This window comes from Ranitomeya imitator, chromosome 9 (assembly GCF_032444005.1).
Source record: "Ranitomeya imitator isolate aRanImi1 chromosome 9, aRanImi1.pri, whole genome shotgun sequence".
Taxonomy (NCBI): Eukaryota; Metazoa; Chordata; class Amphibia; order Anura; family Dendrobatidae; genus Ranitomeya; species Ranitomeya imitator.
Genome location: NC_091290.1, coordinates 25920814 through 25943514, shown reverse-complemented (window position 1 = coordinate 25943514; position 22701 = coordinate 25920814). Strand labels below are relative to the sequence as shown.

General features: G+C 43.0%; 1 protein-coding gene across 1 annotated transcript in view; it reads right to left on the bottom strand.

The window, feature by feature from the left end:
• Nucleotides 1–22701, bottom strand: part of GALNT18 (polypeptide N-acetylgalactosaminyltransferase 18) — a 255237-nt gene that overhangs the window by 74247 nt on the left and 158289 nt on the right. The window contains exon 2 of the mRNA XM_069739538.1: nucleotides 1584–1776. Within this exon, the coding sequence (XP_069595639.1) occupies nucleotides 1584–1776 (193 nt within the window). The remainder of the gene's footprint in view (nucleotides 1–1583; nucleotides 1777–22701) is intronic.

The following is a 22701-nucleotide window of genomic DNA, read 5'->3' as shown; positions in this document are numbered from 1 at the left end:
GGGATGGATGGAGGGGGAACAGAGGCATCCAGGGGATGGATGGAGGGGAGAGCAGAGGCATTCAGGGGATGGATGGAGGGGGAGCAGAGGCATCCAGGGTGTGGATGGAGGGGGAGCAGAGGCATCCAGGGTGTGGATGGAGGGGGAGCAGAGGAATCCAGAGGATGGATGGAGGGGGAGCAGAGGAATCCGGAGGATGGATGGAGGGGGAGCAGAGGCATCCAGGGGATGGATGGAGGGGAAGCAGAGGCATCCAGGGGATGGATGGAGGGGAGAGCAGAGGCATCCAGGGGATGGATGGACGGGGGAGCAGAGGCATCCAGGGGGTGGATGGAGGGGGAGCAGAGGCATCCAGGGGATGGATGGAGGGGAAGCAGAGGCATCCAGGGGATGGATGGAGGGGAGAGCAGAGGCATCCAGGGGATGGATGGACGGGGGAGCAGAGGCATCCAGGGGGTGGATGGAGGGGGAGCAGAGGCGGCCAAGGGATGGATGGAGGGGGAGCAGAGGAATCCAGAGGATGGATGGAGGGGGAGCAGAGGCGGCCAAGGGATGGATGGAGGGGGAGCAGAGGAATCCAGAGGATGGATGAAGGGGGAGCAGAGGAATCCGGAGGATGGATGGAGGGGGAGCAGAGGCATCTGGGGATGCATGGAGAGAGAGCAGAGGAATCCGGAGGATGGATGGAGGGGGAGCAGAGGCACCAGGGGATGGATGGAGGGGGAGCATAGGCATCTGGGGGGTGGATGGAGGGGAGAGCAGAGGCATCCAGGGGATGGATGGAGGGGGAGCAGAGGCATCCAGGGGATGGATGGATGGAGGGGAGAGCAGAGGCATCCAGGGGATGGATGGAGGGGGAGCAGAGGCATCCAGGGTGTGGATGGAGGGGGAGCAGAGGCATCCAGGGGGTGGATGGAGGGGGAGCAGAGGAATCCAGAGGATGGATGGAGGGGGAGCAGAGGAATCCGGAGGATGGATGGAGGGGGAGCAGAGGCATCTGGGGATGCATGGAGAGAGAGCAGAGGAATCCGGAGGATGGATGGAGGGGGAGCATAGGCATCTGGGGGTGGATGGAGGGGGAGCAGAGGAATCCGGAGGATGGATGGAGGGGGAGCAGAGGCATCTGGGGGTGGATGGAGGGGGAGCAGGGGCATCCAGGGGATGGATGGAGGGCAGAGCAGAGGCATCTGAGAAAGGAAGCAGAGGCGAACAGATGGTCTGGCTACCTTGACCCAACCATGTATCTGTACTGAGTGGGGTCCAGAGGAATAGTTGGTGGCAGATGTGTGGCGCTCGCCCGGGTGATAACTGCTGATCGCTGGGCAGCGTCACTCTATGAGGAGGTTTCTTGCAGGTAACTTTTGTGCTGCACATTTATGCACTCATGCACGTCTTACAGGGGTCTAATACTTTTATTAAAAAATGGGTGAAAAAACAGTATTTAGTTGTAAAACCAGGACAGAAGCTTCCTTTAATCTTGAATGCAGGCTGCAGTGTAAAGAATGGAGGTTTTTATATTGGTGGCCATGGTCTTATGGGTAGATACACGTCGGTGAAATGAAGACTTGTATATCGCTACTCACCCGGCGGGTCGGAGGTCCGGGAGGGGTCTGTCCAGGGGTAACCGGTCACTCAGATAAGCGTTGTAGCCGTAGTACTGGAACTGCTTCAGGGCGACCCTCCTGTGCTCCGGGCTCAGGTCCTGACCCCAATGTGCGAAGAGGGACGAGTCCGTGAACGGCTCGACTGCAGCCTCCTCGGCCTTCTGCGGAGCCTCTGCAAAAAAGAGGACATGATTACATAGTAACTCAGACTGCGGAGAGGACGGCTGCGTCACCACCTCTGATAGCAGTGCTGGAGATGCCGACATATACCGCAGCGCTGTACACAACATGCGCTAATTTACATCATGCCCCCAATCTAATCCCCTTACTTACACATTTTGGTTATGCCAAGATTTTTGCAACAGCTTTGGATACTGTGTGGATAAACCCGGACTACGCGCCGACCTCTCGTGTGCAGACATTCTGGGACGCTCCCATTCACCTCAATGGGGCATGCAGAAATCCATGCCCGTGCTGCAGAAACTACATTCACATCTCTACTGAATATATTCAAGAACCAGGAGGATCAGGATGAGCAGAAGACGAGGCTTCTTTTGAATAGTCACCATCAGTGATGCTGTGATCTACTGACAGGATCGCTCCAGTCTCCAGCAGGCTGGAAAACTACAAGTCCCAGCATGATGCAACCCACAACCGCTGCAGACCCAGGCCTGGTGATCCACAGTGACCCCTCCGCACAATGGATCACCTTTATCAATATTTTATCTCATATACTGTACCTTGGTTGAACTGACTGTCTGTTCTCTTAAAGGTACGGCGCCCACAATATAATGAATATTGGATAAAGGGAGGGAGCGCTATGGTTTTGTCTCCTCGGTAAGAACCCTTTAAATATGCATCACTTTGTACGCGTGCTTTGTGCTGATTCTCCAAGAATCTGGACTCGAACTTTAGAAAAATAGCTTTTATGTGAAGTACTTCCAGAAAATCACATGCTGCAAATCCTGCGCTCCCGGAGTTCTTCTTTTCTGCTACGGCCTGAAAGCTACGAACTGCATCAATTATTAACCGGACTGGAAGAGAAACTATGAACACCATTTTACAGGTTAAAACTATATATTATGGTGAATAGATTTGCTCTTCTCAACATGAACTGAGACTCCAGTCACATCCAGAGCTGCATTCATAATTCTGCTGGCAAAACTATGCTGACTGACATAGTCCTGACCTATAATACATGTATGCTTAGGATGGCCATGAATGCACTGAAAACAAGGAAAGCTCCTCACCTTCAGCCGAAGCAATGGACAGCGGAGCTCTTTATTGTTGGCCACAGCACATATTGTTACAAAGTAACTTAACTTGTGTTTGTTTCATTATTGATCAGCCTCTGCAAAGCTAGGAATCTTTGTAATATACTCCATTACTTTACTTCCATCTCTGTCAAACCCCATGCTGAAAGTGCTTTTTCAACTGCCTAGTCCATGTTCTTTTACACTTTGCTTTGATCTGCTGCTGTAGCAAAAAAATATCGTCACAAATGCAATTTACCGTACATTCTTTTAACTGTCTGAGGGTGGAAGGAGGGAGCAGAGAAACTCACTCAGAGAGGGTGTTAACAAATAGTGTGAATATGGATTCTTGCTAGAGCAGCAGTTCTAAGCAGCTTCCAAAAGAAGCATGAACTAAACAATGAAAGAATTACTTTAATCATGGCTTTTTATGGAGACAATAAAAAAAAAGTTTAATTACTCTTTAAAAGGCTAAAGATATCTCTGGGGTGGATGGGAAACAAAATAAATTATATATATATATATATATATATATATATATATATATATATATATATATATATATATATATATATATATATATATATATATATATATATATAAATTTGTTCTAATATACAAACACAGATATATAAAAATGTTCATATATATTCACAATATAAATTTTATATTTCTGTGTTGTGTGTACTAAAATTATATTATATATATATATATATATATATATATATATATATATATATATATATATATATATATATATATATATATATATATATATATCTAAGGGTCACTTCTGTCTTTCTGTCTGTCCTTCTTTCTGTCACGGATATTCATTGGTCGCGGCCTCTGTCTGTCAAGGAAATCCAAGTCGCTGATTGGTTGCGTCAAAACAGCCACGACCAATCAGCGATGGGCACAGTCCGGAAGAAAATGGCCGCTCCTAGAATACCCGATGCGTTAGAATCGGCCCACCATCTAGTATAATATATTTGCCTTTCCTTGTGGCTCGCACATACGTCTAGTGGGCCGGAGCCTGATGGAAGCGCTACGTTCTCCTGGGGTAACCGCACAGCAGCCTCTGAAGCAGCAGGGGCCCATCTTGCAAAACGGAAAAGAGGAAAACAAATTTGTGAATGCAGCTTTGGCTGTGACTACAGTAAATAACGATGTGATTGATTCATTTCATAGCTGGGTTCATGCAGACATTGATGTCCCCGGACTTTTGCAAACGTGTAAAAGGGGCACTGAATTATTAAAGGAATGTTATAAATAGCGGCCACTATTATATGGCTGAGCGCCTCCTGCCCATTACCCCCGCACTGACGGCTTGTTCTTAAATAGGGCTACACCTTTAAAAACGCACCGGCAGCAATTACCGAGCAGCAGCGAACATCTAAAAGTGATTACCCTTTTACTGAAATTGCATATTTGCATTATACAGCTGAACTGCTATCAATTCCCTAATGTGATTAGAGCCGATGCAAGGGCAGATTAGCAGAGGTAATTTTCTGGGAGGAAAATGAGAGCAAAAAATGGGTAAACACATCGACTTCTGGACTGGAGTCCATAGAAGAGATGGGGAGAAAATACAGCGGGAATTACAGCGCATCCAGGGGGCTTCTGATCCTGGTGGGGGGCACTAACAGGATTCATCAGGAGATGGATGTGTGCGACCACCGCTGCGCCCTCTGCTGGGCACCATGCTAGGCAGCCGACTCTGGGCCGGGCAGTAGGATGATTCACAGCTCTGTTTTTAAACTGGTACACCAGCCCAAATTTTTTTTTTTTTTATTTTATTTTTTTATTTCTTTACAAATTCATTGGATGGGTGAAAAATGCTAAATTCTAGAGTCAAGGGAGGAGTCCCAAATGTTACAAGCCAATGATCTAGTAGGACATAAGCAGGAAGAATTGGGGCTCTCAGCATTTTAAGACTTTAAAAACATGGCCGACAAGATACAAAACCAGCGCTGCATCCGTCCATAGGTTGAGTGTAATAACATTTACTTGGCTTTAACGCCCTGATACAACCCACGCTTTCCCAATCTGTACAATCCCTTTAAATCCACAATCACTAGATATTTAACACCCTCCCCCCCCCATGCTGGGGATTGCCCACTTTGAGGATCGTGTACATTCAACATCAGACGCTGCCCCCTGAAACAAATGCGCTCGAGTACAAAAACAAAACAAAAATTGCTTAAAAAGCAGTTCCATAAACATTGTGTGAAGCAGATCGCGAGCTGCAGGGCTGTGGAGGGGTTAATCAGCCATCATCTGACTATACAGCACAGACTGTTCCCAGCAGAAAAAAATCTAATTATTACCTTTAAAGGAGCCTGAGTTTTCAGATACAAAGCTCCATAACTCCCGCCTGCAGCCACCAGAGGGAGCTCACTGCATACTGTGCTGTCATAGAGCTTAATGTAGAAACTGTATGCAGTGAGCTCCCCCTAGTGGCAGCTGCAGGAAGGCAGAATTTGGTTATCTAACCATCTCGGTGCTGTCATAGAGCTTAATGTAGAAACTGTATGCAGTGAGCTCCCCCTAGTGGCAGCTGCAGGAAGGCAGAATTTGGTTATCTAACCATCTCGGTGCAGGGGATTTGGAACTCTGTATCAGATCTATATGAGGATGCATTGGGAAATGAATCAGCACAGAATCCGGGGAAAAGGTGGTAAAGGAGGACAATCACTTTAAGCTCAATCTAAAGTGTCCGGGGAGCGAGGAGAAGCGTTCCTGGGCGTAATTCACACTCGGGCCGATCACTGGCCCTGCAATGGGACCCCGGAGGTCCATGAAATTGCATCAGGAATTGATGTTACGATCCATAATCTCTAGTCCAGCGTGGCGCACAGACATGAGAGGTGACCCCATTTACAGTAATGGGGTCAGCGTCTCTCCTCGCAGTCCCCAACCTCATTCAGATGTGTGAATTAATGCCCGCCACAAGGGAAAAGCCCCCGGTGCAGGGAGGAAAACGGAGCGCCATTGTCAGAGGTAAACGCCGCCTAATTCCTGCACGTTACTGTATATAAAGCGAGAATGGTGCTAATTTCCCCACAGTCCCCGGCCGAGAAAGGAGGAAATACAGATTGTACAAGGAGGTGATGGATGTCGATATTACGCTCCATCAGCTTTTCATTAGCCGACATCTCTGGGCTGCAGGTTTTATAGACGATTCTGACAAATGTGAAGCCGCGGTCAGCAGGGGACGCAAAGGCAATGTTTGGGAACGTCAGAGCGAATCTGTATTTATATAGCAGGGAGGACAAGAAACAGATTAATCTGAGGCTGCGGCCAGGGGCGTCCGCGGTGATTACTATACAGCCGCCAGTGCCGACCACAGGCGCGGACCGCCACATTACCACGAGAAATATGCTCCACTACAGTATACGGGAAACTGCCAAAATAACAACTCCACAATATACAGTGACGGAAATAACCCAAAATACAAATACTCAATACATCTGAAAGACTACCAATCATTCACAACGGGGGCGGTATTATTGTAGCCATATTCTTGTACATAGGGGGCAGTATAATAGTATTTATATTCTTGTACATAGTGGCAGTATTATAGTAGTTATATTCTTGTACATAGGGGGCAGTATTATAGTAGTTATATTCTTGTACATAGGAGCAGTATTATAGTATTTATATTCTTGTACATAGTGGCGGTATTATAGTAGTTATATTCTTGTACATAGGGGGCAGTATTATAGTAGTTATATTCTTGTACATAGGAGCAGTATTATAGTATTTATATTCTTGTACATAGTGGCGGTATTATTGTAGCCATATTCTTGTACATAGGGGGCAGTATAATAGTATTTATATTCTTGTACATAGTGGCGGTATTATAGTAGTTATATTCTTGTACATAGGGGGCAGTATTATAGTAGTTATATTCTTGTACATAGGGGCAGTATTATAGTAGTTATATTCTTGTACATAGGGGGCAGTATTATAGTAGTTATATTCTTGTACATAGGGGGCAGTATTATAGTAGTTATATTCTTGTACATAGGAAGCAGTATTATAGTAGTTATATTCTTGTACATAGGAGCAGTATTATAGTAGATATATTCTTATACATAGGGGCAGCATTATAGTAGTTATATTCTTGTGCATAGGAGCTGTATTATAGTAGTTATATTCTTGTACACAGGGGCAGCATTATAGTAGTTATATTCTTGTACATAGGAGCAGTATTATAGTAGTTATATTCTTGTACATAGGGGCAGCATTATAGTAGTTATATTCTTGTACATAGGGAGCAGTATTATAGTAGTGATATTCTTGTACATAGGGAGCAGTATTATAGTAGTTATATTCTTGTACATAGGAAGTGGTAGAATAGTAGTTATGTTCTTGTACATAGGGAGCAGTATTATAGTGGTTATATTCTTGTACATAGGAGGCGGTAGTATAGTAGTTATATTCTTGTACATAGGGGCAGTATTATTGTAGTTATATTCTTGTACATAGGAGGCGGTAGAATAGTAGTTATGTTCTTGTACATAGGGAGCAGTATTATAGTGGTTATATTCTTGTACATAGGAGGCGGTAGTATAGTAGTTATATTCTTGTACATAGGGGCAGTATTATTGTAGTTATATTCTTGTACATAGGAGCAGTATTATAGTAGTTATATTCTTGTACATAGGAGCAGTATTATAGTAGTTATATTCTTGTACATAGGAGCAGTATTATAGTAGTTATATTCTTGTACATAGGAGCAGTATTATAGTAGTTATATTCTTGTACATAGGAGCAGTATTATAGTAGTTATATTCTTGTACATAGGAGCTGTATTATAGTAGTTATATTCTTGTACATAGGGACCAGTATTATAGTAGTTATATTATTGTACATAGGAGCAGTATTATAGTAGTTATATTCTTATACATAGGGGCAGCATTATAGTAGTTATATTCTTGTACATAGGAGCTGTATTATAGTAGTTATATTCTTGTACATAGGGACCAGTATTATAGTAGTTATATTCTTGTACATAGGGACCAGTATTATAGTACCGTATATACTCGAGTATAAGCCGACCCCCCTAATTTTGCCACAAAAAACTGGGAAAACTTATTGACTCGAGTATAAGCCTAGGGTAGAAAATGCAGCAGCTACCGGTGAATTTCAAAAATAAAAATAGATGCTCCATACCGTTCATTATTGCCCCATAGATGCTCCATATACAACTGTGCTATATAGAATGCTCTGCACCTTTGATTATGGCCCCATAAATGCTCCTTATAATGCTGTGCCCCATATATGCTCTGCACCTTTATGGCCCCATAGGTGCTCCTTATAATGCTGTGCCCCATATATGCTCTGCACCTTTATGGCCCTATAGGTGCTCCTTATAATGCTGTGCCCCATATATGCTCTGCACCTTTATGGCCCCATAGATGCTCCTTATAATGCTGTGCCCCTTATATGCTCTGCACCTTTGATTATGGCCCCATAGGTGCTCCTTATAATGCTGTGCCCCATATATGCTCTGCACCTTTATGGCCCCATAGGTGCTCCTTAGAATGCTGCTGGTGCTGCCATAAAAAAAAAAAAAATCACATACTCACCTCTCTTCTCAGGACGCCGGCGCTTTCAATAATTACCTGCTCCTCGTGCGGCTCCGTCTCCAGCACTGACGCTCAGCAGAGGGCGCGCACTGACTACGTCACAGCGCCCTCTAACCTGAGCGTCACTGCTAGAGGACGCTGGAGACGGAGCCGGAGCGAGGAGCAGGTAATTATAGCGTTGCGCTCCCCTTACCTGCTGCGGCGCGGTCCCTGCAGTCCCTGGCTTCTCCGGCGCTGCAGCTTCTTCCTGTAATTGAGCGGTCACATGGCACCGATCATTTACAGCAATGAATATGCGGCTCCTCCCCTATGGGGGTGGAGCTGCCTATTCATTTCTGTAATGAGCGGTGCCATGTGACCGCTCAGTGCAGGAAGAATCTGCAGCGCCGGAGAAGCCAGGGACTGCAGGGACCGCGCCGCAGCAGGTAAGTATGACTACACAGCCCCCGCTCCCCCTGCCCTGCTGACACCCGGGTATATGACTCGAGTATAAGCCGAGAGGGGGACTTTCAGCCCAAAAAAATGGGCTGAAAATCTCGGCTTATACTCGAGTATATACGGTAGTTATATTCTTGTACATAGGGGGCAGTATTATAGTAGTTATATTCTTGTACATAGGGGGCAGTATTATAGTAGTTATATTCTTGTACATAGGGACAGTATTATAGTAGTTATATTCTTGTACATAGGGGGCAGTATTATAGTAGTTATATTCTTGTACATAGGGACAGTATTATAGTAGTTATATTCTTGTACATAGGGGGCAGTATTATAGTAGTTATATTCTTGTACATAGGAGCAGTATTATAGTAGTTATATTCTTGTACACAGGGGCAGCATTATAGTAGTTATGTTCTTGTACATAGGGAGCAGTATTATAGTAGTTATATTCTTGTACATAGGAGGCGGTAGAATAGTAGTTATGTTCTTGTACATAGGGAGCAGTATTATAGTAGTTATATTCTTGTACATAGGAGGCAGTAGTATAGTAGTTATATTCTTGTACATAGGGACCAGTATTATAGTAGTTATATTATTGTACATAGGAGCAGTATTATAGTAGTTATATTCTTATACATAGGGGCAGCATTATAGTAGTTATATTCTTGTACATAGGGACCAGTATTATAGTAGTTATATTCTTGTACATAGGGACCAGTATTATAGTAGTTATATTCTTGAACATAGGGGGCAGTAATATAGTAGTTATATTCTTGTACATAGGGGGCAGTATTATAGTAGTTATATTCTTGTACATAGGAGCAGTATTATAGTAGTTATATTCTTGTACACAGGGGCAGCATTATAGTAGTTATATTCTTGTACATAGGAGCAGTATTATAGTAGTTATATTCTTGTACATAGGGAGCAGCATTATAGTAGTTATATTCTTGTACATAGGGGCAGCATTATAGTAGTTATATTCTTGTACATAGGGAGCAGTATTATAGTAGTTATATTCTTGTTCATAGGGAGCAGTATTATAATAGTTATATTCTTGTACATAGGAAGTGGTAGAATAGTAGTTATGTTCTTGTACATAGGGATCAGTATTATAGTAGTTATATTCTTGTACATAGGAGGCAGTAGTATAGTAGTTATATTCTTGTACATAGGAGCAGTATTATAGCAGTTATATTCTTGTACATAGGAGGCGGTAGAATAGTAGTTATATTCTTGTACATAGGAGCAGTATTATAGTAGTTATATTCTTGTACATAGGAGGCGGTAGAATAGTAGTTATGTTCTTGTACATAGGGAGCAGTATTATAGTAGTTATATTCTTGTACATAGGAGGCGGTAGTATAGAAGTTATATTCTTGTACATAGGGGCAGTATTATTGTAGTTATATTCTTGTACATAGGAGGCGGTAGAATAGTAGTTATGTTCTTGTACATAGGGGCAGTATTATAGTAGTTATATTCTTGTACATAGGGACCAGTATTATAGTAGTTATATTCTTGTACATAGGGTGCAGTATTACAGTAGTTATATTCTTGTACATAGGGTGCAGTATTACAGTAGTTATATTCTTGTACATAGGGGGCAGTATTATAGTAGTTATATTCTTGTACATAGGGGGCAGTATTATAGTAGTTATATTCTTGTACATAGGGGGCAGTATTATAGTAGTTATATTCTTGTACATAGGAGCAGTATTATAGTAGTTATATTCTTGTACATAGGGGCAGCATTATAGTAGTTATATTCTTGTATATAGGGGCAGTATTATAGTAGTTATATTCTTGTACATAGGAGGCAGTATTATAGTAGTTATATTCTTGTACATAGGAAGTGGTAGAATAGTAGTTATGTTCTTGTACATAGGGAGCAGTATTATAGTAGTTATATTCTTGTACATAGGAGGCAGTAGTATAGTAGTTATATTCTTGTACATAGGGGCAGTATTATTGTAGTTATATTCTTGTACATAGGAGCAGTATTATAGTAGTTATATTCTTGTACATAGGAGGCGGTAGAATAGTAGTTATATTCTTGTACATAGGAGCAGTATTATAGTAGTTATATTCTTGTACATAGGAGGTGGTAGTATAGTAGTTATATTCTTGTACATAGGGGCAGTATTATTGTAGTTATATTCTTGTACATAGGAGGCGGTAGAATAGTAGTTATGTTCTTGTACATAGGGGCAGTATTATAGTAGTTATATTCTTGTACATAGGGACCAGTATTATAGTAGTTATGTTCTTGTACATAGGGTGCAGTATTACAGTAGTTCTATTCTTGTACATAGGGTGCATTATTACAGTAGTTATATTCTTGTACATAGGGTGCAGTATTACAGTAGTTATATTCTTGTACATAGGAAGCAGTATTATAGTAGTTATATTCTTGTACATAGGGGCAGTATTATAGTAGTTATATTCTTGTACATAGGGACCAGTATTATAGTAGTTATATTCTTGTACATAGGGGGCAGTATTATAGTAGTTATATTCTTGTACATAGGGGGCAGTATTATAGTAGTTATATTCTTGTACATAGGAGCAGTATTATAGTAGTTATATTCTTGTACATAGGGGCAGCATTATAGTAGTTATATTCTTGTACATAGGAGCAGTATTATAGTAGTTATATTCTTGTACATAGGGGCAGCATTATAGTAGTTATATTCTTGTACATAGGGAGCAGTATTATAGTAGTTATATTCTTGTACATAGGAAGTGGTAGAATAGTAGTTATGTTCTTGTACATAGGGAGCAGTATTATAGTAGTTATATTCTTGTACATAGGAGGCAGTAGTATAGTAGTTATATTCTTGTACATAGGGGCAGTATTATTGTAGTTATATTCTTGTACATAGGAGCAGTATTATAGTAGTTATATTCTTGTACATAGGAGGCGGTAGAATAGTAGTTATATTCTTGTACATAGGAACAGTATTATAGTACCGTAGTTATATTCTTGTACATAGGAGGCGGTAGAATAGTAGTTATGTTCTTGTACATAGGGAGCAGTATTATAGTAGTTATATTCTTGTACATAGGAGGCGGTAGAATAGTAGTTATGTTCTTGTACATAGGGAGCAGTATTATAGTAGTTATATTCTTGTACATAGGAGGAGGTAGTATAGTAGTTATATTCTTGTACATAGGGGCAGTATTATTGTAGTTATATTCTTGTACATAGGAGGCGGTAGAATAGTAGTTATATTCTTGTACATAGAAGCAGTATTATAGTAGTTATATTCTTGTACATAGGGACCAGTATTATAGTAGTTATATTCTTGTACATAGGAAGCAGTATTATAGTAGTTATATTCTTGTACATAGAAGCAGTATTATAGTAGTTATATTCTTGTACATAGGGACCAGTATTATAGTAGTTATATTCTTGTACATAGGAAGCAGTATTATAGTAGTTATATTCTTGTACATAGGGGCAGTATTATAGTAGTTATATTCTTGTACATAGGAGCAGTATTATAGTAGTTATATTCTTGTACATAGGGGCAGCATTATAGTAGTTATATTCTTGTACATAGGAGCTGTATTATAGTAGTTATATTCTTGTACATAGGGACCAGTATTATAGTAGTTATATTCTTGTACATAGGGTGAAGTATTACAGTAGTTATATTCTTGTACATAGGGGCAGTATTATAGTAGTTATATTCTTGTACATAGGGACCAGTATTATAGTAGTTATATTCTTGTACATAGGAGCAGTATCATAGTAGTTATATTCTTGTACATAGGAGCAGTTGTTATGTTTGCTAATGACAGGTGTTATGAAGGCAATCCAGAAACACAGTGTGCTTAGCGATCAGAGCGCACACAGTGATCTGACAAATACCCAAAAATACAAGAACGAGCTCTGAGACGTGGAAACTCTGTAGACTGCACACCTGATCCTATCCTAAACACAACTAAAAGCGGCTGTGGATTGCGCCTAACAACTACCTAGGCAACTCGGCACAGCCTAAGAAAGTAGCTAGCCTGAAGATAGAAAAATAGGCCTGACTTGCCCCAGAGAAATTTCCCAAAGGAAAAGGCAGCCCCCCACATATAATGACTGTGAGTAAGATGAAAAGACAAAACGTAGGGATGAAATAGATTCAGCAAAGTGGGGCCCGATATTCTAGGACAGAGCGAGGACAGTAAAGCGAACTTTGCAGTCTACAAAAAACCCTAAAGCAAAACCACGCAAAGGGGGCAAAAAAAACCCACCGTGCCGAACTAACGGCACGGCGGTACACCCTTTGCGTCTCAGAGCTTCCAGCAAAACAAAAGACAAGCTGGACAGAAAAAAAGCAACAAAAAAGCAAAAAGCACTTAGCTATACAGAGCAGCAGGTCACAGGAACAATCAGGAGAAGCTCAGATCCAACACTGAAACATTGACAAGGAGCAAGGATAGCAGCATCAGGCGGAGTTAAGTAATGAAGCAGTTAACGAGCTCACCAGAACACCTGAGGGAGGAAGCTCAGAAGCTGCAGTACCACTTGTGACCACAGGAGTGAATTCAGCCACAGAATTCACAACAGTACCCCCCCCTTGAGGAGGGGTCACCGAACCCTCACCAGAGCCCCCAGGCCGACCAGGATGAGCCGCATGAAAGGCACGAACAAGATCGGAAGCATGAACATCAGAGGCAAAAACCCAGGAATTATCTTCCTGAGCATAACCCTTCCATTTAACCAGATACTGGAGTTTCCGTATAGAAACACGAGAATCCAAAATCTTCTCCACAATATACTCCAATTCCCCCTCCACCAAAACCGGGGCAGGAGGCTCAACAGATGGAACCATAGGTGCCACGTATCTCCGCAACAACGACCTATGGAATACATTATGTATGGAAAAGGAGTCTGGGAGGGTCAGACGAAAAGACACCGGATTGAGAACCTCAGAAATCCTATACGGACCAATAAAACGAGGTTTAAATTTAGGAGAGGAAACCTTCATAGGAATATGACGAGAAGATAACCAAACCAGATCCCCAACACGAAGTTGGGGACCCACACGGCGTCTGCGATTAGCGAAAAGTTGAGCCTTCTCCTGGGACAAGGTCAAATTGTCCACTACCTGAGTCCAGATCTGCTGCAACCTGTCCACCACAGAATCCACACCAGGACAGTCCGAAGACTCAACCTGTCCTGAAGAGAAACGAGGATGGAACCCAGAATTGCAGAAAAATGGAGAAACCAAGGTAGCCGAGCTGGCCCGATTATTAAGGGCGAACTCAGCCAACGGCAAAAAGGACACCCAATCATCCTGGTCTGCAGAAACAAAACATCTCAGATATGTTTCCAAGGTCTGATTGGTTCGTTCGGTCTGGCCATTAGTCTGAGGATGGAAAGCCGAGGAAAAGGATAGGTCAATGCCCATCCTACCACAAAAGGCTCGCCAGAACCTTGAAACAAACTGGGAACCTCTGTCAGAAACAATATTCTCAGGAATACCATGCAACCGAACCACATGCTGAAAGAACAAAGGTACCAAATCAGAGGAGGAAGGCAATTTAGCCAAGGGCACCAGATGGACCATTTTAGAAAAGCGATCACAGACCACCCAAATGACTGACATCTTTTGAGAAACGGGAAGGTCAGAAATGAAATCCATCGAAATATGTGTCCAAGGCCTCTTTGGGACCGGCAAGGGCAAAAGCAACCCACTGGCACGAGAACAGGAGGGCTTAGCCCTAGCACAAATCCCACAGGACTGCACAAAAGTACGTACATCCCGTGACAGAGATGGCCACCAGAAGGATCTAGCCACTAACTCTCTGGTACCAAAGATTCCAGGATGACCAGCCAACACCGAACAATGAACTTCAGAGATAACTTTAGTAGTCCACCTATCAGGGACGAACAGTTTCTCCGCTGGACAACGATCAGGTTTATTCGCCTGAAATTTTTGCAGCACCCGCCGCAAATCAGGGGAGATGGCAGACACAATGACTCCTTCCTTGAGGATACCCGCTGGCTCAGATAAACCCGGAGAGTCGGGCACAAAACTCCTAGACAGAGCATCCGCCTTCACATTCTTAGAGCCCGGAAGGTACGAAATCACAAAGTCGAAGCGGGCAAAAAATAACGACCAACGGGCCTGTCTAGGATTCAAGCGCCTGGCAGACTCGAGATAAGTCAAGTTCTTATGATCAGTCAATACCACCACGCGATGCTTAGCTCCTTCAAGCCAATGACGCCACTCCTCGAATGCCCACTTCATGGCCAGCAACTCTCGGTTGCCCACATCATAATTACGCTCAGCGGACGAAAACTTCCTGGAAAAGAAAGCACATGGTTTCATCACTGAGCAATCAGAACCTCTCTGTGACAAAACCGCCCCTGCTCCAATCTCAGAAGCATCAACCTCGACCTGGAACGGAAGAGAAACATCTGGCTGACACAACACAGGGGCAGAACAAAAACGACGCTTCAACTCCTGAAAAGCTTCCACAGCAGCAGAAGACCAATTGACCAAATCAGCACCCTTCTTGGTCAAATCGGTCAATGGTTTGGCAATGCTAGAAAAATTACAGATGAAGCGACGATAAAAATTAGCAAAGCCCAGGAACTTTTGCAGACTTTTCAGAGATGTCGGCTGAATCCAATCCTGGATGGCTTGGACCTTAACTGGATCCATCTCGATAGTAGAAGGGGAAAAGATGAATCCCAAAAATGAAACTTTCTGCACACCGAAGAGACACTTTGATCCCTTCACAAACAAAGAGTTAGCACGCAGGACCTGAAAAACCATTCTGACCTGCTTCACATGAGACTCCCAATCATCTGAGAAGATCAAAATGTCATCCAAGTAAACAATCAGGAATTTATCCAGGTACTCACGGAAGATGTCATGCATAAAGGATTGAAACACTGATGGAGCATTGGCAAGTCCGAACGGCATCACTAGATACTCAAAATGACCCTCGGGCGTATTGAATGCAGTTTTCCATTCATCTCCTTGCCTGATTCTCACCAGATTATACGCACCACGAAGATCTATCTTAGTGAACCAACTAGCCCCCTTAATCTGAGCAAACAAGTCAGATAACAATGGCAAGGGATACTGAAATTTAACAGTGATCTTATTAAGAAGGCGGTAATCAATACACGGTCTCAGCGAACCATCCTTCTTAGCTACAAAGAAGAACCCTGCTCCCAGTGGTGATGACGATGGGCGAATATGTCCCTTCTCCAGGGATTCCTTCACATAACTGCGCATAGCGGCGTGTTCGGGCACGGATAAATTAAATAATCGACCTTTAGGGAATTTACTACCAGGAATCAAGTTGATAGCACAATCACAATCCCTATGCGGAGGTAGGGCATCGGACTTGGGCTCTTCAAATACATCCTGATAATCAGACAAGAACTCTGGGACCTCAGAAGGGGTGGATGACGAAATCGACAAAAATGGAACATCACCATGTACTCCCTGACAACCCCAGCTGGATACCGACATGGAATTCCAATCCAATACTGGATTATGGGTTTGTAGCCATGGCAACCCCAACACGACCACATCATGCAGATTATGCAACACCAGAAAGCGAATAACTTCCTGATGTGCAGGAGCCATGCACATGGTCAGCTGGGCCCAGTACTGAGGTTTATTCTTGGCCAAAGGTGTAGCATCAATTCCTCTCAATGGAATAGGACACCGCAAAGGCTCCAAGAAAAACCCACAATGTTTAGCATAATCCAAATCCATCAGATTTAGGGCAGCGCCTGAATCCACAAACGCCATGACAGAAAACGACGACAAAGAGCATATCAAGGTAATGGACAGAAGGAATTTGGACTGTACAGTACCAATGACGGCAGACCTAGCGGACCGCTTAGTGCGCTTAGGACAATCAGAAACAGCATGAGTGGAATCACCACAGTAGAAACATAGCCCATTCAGACGTCTGTATTCCTGCCGTTCCACTCTGGTCATAGTCCTATCGCACTGCATAGGCTCAGGTTTAACCTCAGGCAATACCGCCAAATGGTGCACAGATTTACGCTCGCGCAAGCGTCTACCGATCTGAATGGCCAAAGACAAAGACTCATTCAAACCAGCAGGCATAGGAAATCCCACCATGACATCCTTAAGAGCCTCAGAGAGACCCTTTCTGAACAAAGCTGCCAGCGCAGATTCATTCCACTGAGTGAGTACTGACCATTTCCTAAATTTCTGACAATATACTTCTATATCATCCTGACCCTGGCACAAAGCCAGCAAATTTTTCTCAGCCTGATCCACTGAATTAGGCTCATCGTACAGTAATCCGAGTGCCAGGAAAAACGCATCGACACTACTCAATGCAGGGTCTCCTGGCGCAAGAGAAAATGCCCAGTCTTGAGGGTCGCCGCGCAAAAAAGAAATAATAATCAAAACCTGTTGAATAGGATTACCAGAAGAATGAGGTTTCAAGGCCAGAAATAGCTTACAATTATTTTTGAAACTTGGAAACTTAGTTCTATCTCCAAAAAACAAATCAGGAATAGGAATTCTTGGTTCTAACATAGATTTCTGATCAATAGTATCTTGAATCTTTTGTACATTTATAATGAGATTATCCATTGAAGAGCACAGACCCTGAAAATCCATGTCCACACCTGTGTCCAGAATCACCCAAATGTCTAGGGGAAAAAAAAAAAAAAGTGAACACAGAGCAGGAAAAAAAAAAAAAATGATGTCAGAACTTTTTCTTTCCCTCTATTGAGAATCATTAGTTTTGGCTCCTTGTACTGTTATGTTTGCTAATGACAGGTGTTATGAAGGCAATCCAGAAACACAGTGTGCTTAGCGATCAGAGCGCACACAGTGATCTGACAAATACCCAAAAATACAAGAACGAGCTCTGAGACGTGGAAACTCTGTAGACTGCACACCTGATCCTATCCTAAACACAACTAAAAGCGGCTGTGGATTGCGCCTAACAACTACCTAGGCAACTCGGCACAGCCTAAGAAAGTAGCTAGCCTGAAGATAGAAAAATAGGCCTGACTTGCCCCAGAGAAATTTCCCAAAGGAAAAGGCAGCCCCCCACATATAATGACTGTGAGTAAGATGAAAAGACAAAACGTAGGGATGAAATAGATTCAGCAAAGTGGGGCCCGATATTCTAGGACAGAGCGAGGACAGTAAAGCGAACTTTGCAGTCTACAAAAAACCCTAAAGCAAAACCACGCAAAGGGGGCAAAAAAAAGCCACCGTGCCGAACTAACGGCACGGCGGTACACCCTTTGCGTCTCAGAGCTTCCAGCAAAACAAAAGACAAGCTGGACAGAAAAAAAGCAACAAAAAAGCAAAAAGCACTTAGCTATACAGAGCAGCAGGTCACAGGAACAATCAGGAGAAGCTCAGATCCAACACTGAAACATTGACAAGGAGCAAGGATAGCAGCATCAGGCGGAGTTAAGTAATGAAGCAGTTAACGAGCTCACCAGAACACCTGAGGGAGGAAGCTCAGAAGCTGCAGTACCACTTGTGACCACAGGAGTGAATTCAGCCACAGAATTCACAACAAGCAGTATTATAGTAGTTATATTCTTGTACATAGGGGCAGCATTATAGTAGTTATATTCTTGTACATAGGGAGCAGTATTATAGTAGTTATATTCTTGTACATAGGGAGCAGTATTATAGTAGTTATATTCTTGTACATAGGAGGCGGTAGAATAGTAGTTATGTTCTTGTACATAGGGGCAGTATTATAGTAGTTATATTCCTGTACATAGGAGCAGTATTATAGTAGTTATATTCTTGTACATAGGAGGCGGTAGAATAGTAGTTATATTCTTGTACATAGGAGGCGGTAGTTTAGTAGTTATATTCTTGTACATAGGGGCAGTATTATTGTAGTTATATTCTTGTACATAGGAGGCGGTAGAATAGTAGTTATATTCTTGTACATAGGAGGCGGTAGTTTAGTAGTTATATTCTTGTACATAGGAGCAGTATTATAGTAGTTATATTCTTGTACATAGGAGGCGGTAGTATAGAAGTTACAGTATATTACAGTACATATATTCCAATATAGTAGTCATTTGCAGTTACTTCTTGTAGACAGATTTTCTGCTCTATTACATTTTATTTATGACTCTTGTTGCCCTTTATAGAAACCTTCTGCTAACAGGGGAAATAAGTTGCTCATTTTAAGAAGAATCCAACAAAAACTAATTTATTCCTTTCAATAAAAGAAACGACTCAACCAAAGACTAAATATCAAAGTCGGTGCCCAAAACTTCCACACAGTAAATGTCAGGCAGGAGACGCAATGGTTGGAACCTTCAGAGACAGAAGGAACGTATGAAACAATGGCTCCGTTACAGACAAGTTCATTCTGATCTTAAATAGACGGGTTATTTAGTGACATTTAGGTAAAGTGCTTATCGATTGTTTGCCGCTGTCAGGTGACTCCATGGGGCATCTCCGAGCAGAGACCGGCAGTCAGAGGGGTCCCAATTATCTGACTAGCATGGGAGCCGTCCTAGAGCCCATGTGAGATCTCATTTTTGTAGTTGCACAAAAAATTTTTTTGTCATTTTTGAAATTTACAAATTACAAAATAAGGTCATTGAATTTTTGAAATTTTTGCACAACACACAGGTGTGACTTTTGGCATTCTGACACCAGTTTGATTCGGTTGTGCAGGGCTTGGTAGGGGCAGGACGGGGCACGGCAGACAGGCTACTCCAGTCCTTAACGGAGGCTCATGTCACTCAGGATAAGAGCCGAATTCATAACGTTGGCTCCTCCTGCATGCCATCTAAATGAATGAATCGGCCCCTTTGTCTAGGTTGTCAAATAAACCCCATAACTGAACACAACTTTAAAAAAAAAAAAAAAAACACAAGTAAAAATGACACCAAAAAGTTATAATGAATTTGGTGCAAAAATAAAATGATCTAAAATGCAATTTTTTTATGAGGGAAAAAAAGCATAAAAAGAAATATGAATCAGGGATATTCTATACTAGTATATGCAATATTTTGATATCAATGTGTTTGCTCCTAAAATGTGTTGCAATTTGCAACATTCTGTTGTCGTAAACGGGCGCATCAAAGTTATGAAATGTTTTATTCCATTTAATATAGAATTGTTTGTTTAGTACTTATGCAAAAAAGTAAGGAATCTACTATATAATTGTCTAAGGGTCACTTCCGTCTTTCTGTCTGTCTGTCCTTTCTGTCACGGATATTCTTTGGTCGCGGCCTCTGTCTGTCATGGAAATCCAAGCCGCTGATTTGCCGCGGCAAAACAGCCACAACCAATCAGCGATGGGCACAGTCCGGAAGAAAATGGCCGCTCCTTCCTCCCCGAAGTCAGTGCCTGTCGCCCGCATACTTCCCTCCGGTCACCGCCAACACAGGGTTAATGCCGGCGGTAACGGACCGCGTTATGCCGCGGGTAACGCACTCCGTAACCGCTGCTATTAACCCTGTGTGTCTCTAACTTTTTACGATTGATGCTGCCTATGCGGTATCAATAGTAAAAAATGTAATGTTAAAAATAATAAAAAAACAAAAAACCTGCTATACTCACCCTCCGTCGTCGCACCCTCTCCTCGGCAGTGTAAGTGGCAGGTTCCGGGGCCAAGAATGGTACGCGAGAAGGACCTTCCATGACGTCACGGTCATGTCACCGCGACGTCATCACAGGTCCTGCGCTCATACCAACCCTGGGACCGGAAGCTGCCGCCTGCACCGCACACAGGCGACAGGACTACAAGGGGCCCTAGGAAGGTGAGTATATGTTTTTATTTTAACCCTTTTTTAACCTGTTACATACGTGGCTGGGCAATATACTACGTGGCTGGGCAATATACTACGTGGCTGGGCAATATACTACGTGGCTGGGCAATATACTACGTGGCTGGCCAATATACTACGTGGCTGGGCAATATACTACGTGGCTCGGCAATATACTACGTGGCTGGGCAATATAATACACAAAGAAAAAGAACACACGACAAAAAACTTCCAAGAATAAGATGTATAAACAAAATGCCAATTTTATTCATAAAACCCAGTACAAATAACACACGGGGGAGGGGAACAAAACACCTGCTCGCACGTGTCCAGAACAAGACGCCCACAGTAAAGCAATAGTAAATAAATAGGCATTGCCACTGGTAGCGGCATCACTCTATTGCACACTGACCCAATAAATCCATTGCATAGCATTCCCCAAACAAGGTGTTACAACCATATAAATTGGAGTAGCCACATTAGCTGTAAATATTACCTATGCAGTTGGGAAGCACTGCAGGCGTCCTCCCCGACGCGCGTTTCGGCGATTGTAGCCTTTCTCAAGGGGTGACGAAAGAACAGGAAGAGGGAGATTAAAAAGCCCCAGGAGCCAATCACAACCCGATACGCGGATTCCCAGATCTAAAACAGGTGTAACGGCCAGCTTCTAGCCGCTAAGTGGCTGGGCAATATACTACGTGGCTGGGCAATATACTACGTGGCTGGGCAATATACTACGTGGCTGGGCAATATACTACGTGGCTGGGCAATATACTACGTGGCTGGGCAATATACTACGTGGCTGGGCAATATACTACGTGGCTGGGCAATATACTACGTGGCTGGGCAATATACTACGTGGCTGGGCAATATACTACGTGGCTGGGCAATATACTACGTGGCTGGGCAATATACTACGTGGCTGGGGCAATATACTACGTGGCTGGGCAATATACTACGTGGCTGGGCAATATACTACGTGGCTGGGCAATATACTACGTGGCTGGGCAATATACTACATGGGTTGGGCAATATACTACGTGGCTGGGCAATATACTACGTGGCTGGGCAATATACTACGTGGCTGAGCAATATACTACGTGGCTGGGCAATATACTACGTGACTGGGCAATATACTACGTGGCTGGGCAATATACTACGTGGCTGGGCAATATACTACGTGACTGGGCAATATACTACGTGGCTGGGCAATATACTACGTGGCTGGGCAATATACTACGTGACTGGGCAATATACTACGTGGCTGGGCAATATACTACGTGGCTGGGCAATATACTACGTGGCTCTGTGCTGTATACTACGCCGCTGGGCAATATACTACGTGGCTGTGCTGTATACTACGCCGCTGGGCAATATACTACGTGGCTGGGCAATATACTACGTGGACATGCATATTCTAGAATACCCAATGTGTTAGAATCGGGCCACCATCTAGTTGATAAATTTATGGCTATTAAAAAGTTGCAAAAAAAGTTGTGAGGTCGACACAACATAAACCTATTTGCTATCCTTTTTTTTTTTTTTTAAACAAAATTTAGCACCGACAGACAACGTTGGTCTCCTGCTCTGACTCTTGGATGTGTAGTAAAAATGATTAAGAGATGCATAAAACTTTGTATAAATTGCACCAAGCCCATTTTGAAGCGGCAGAATTACAATGAGCGCACTAACGATCTGGTTCACCATCTTTGATCCATGTGGCCTCCGTTCGCCCCTCTCGTATCTTCATCGTCCCCCGACATTCGCCGGTGACAGCATATTCTCAGCTATAACTGCCACCTATCATTAGGTCGCGCACACTGCGCCCCCGGGAGCCGTTACGTGACATTCAGGAGTTTTATTACAGAATTTAACTTTTAATGTGATCCCTTCCACAAGGTAACGGAGCGGGACGGCAGCGCAATGTTATCACTGAACAAAGGTAAACAGATTCTCCGGGAGCTAATGGCCGCCATTATCATTTATAATTAGAATAAGTGCATTAAGTAATTAACTGTCAAACAGTAAAGTAAAGA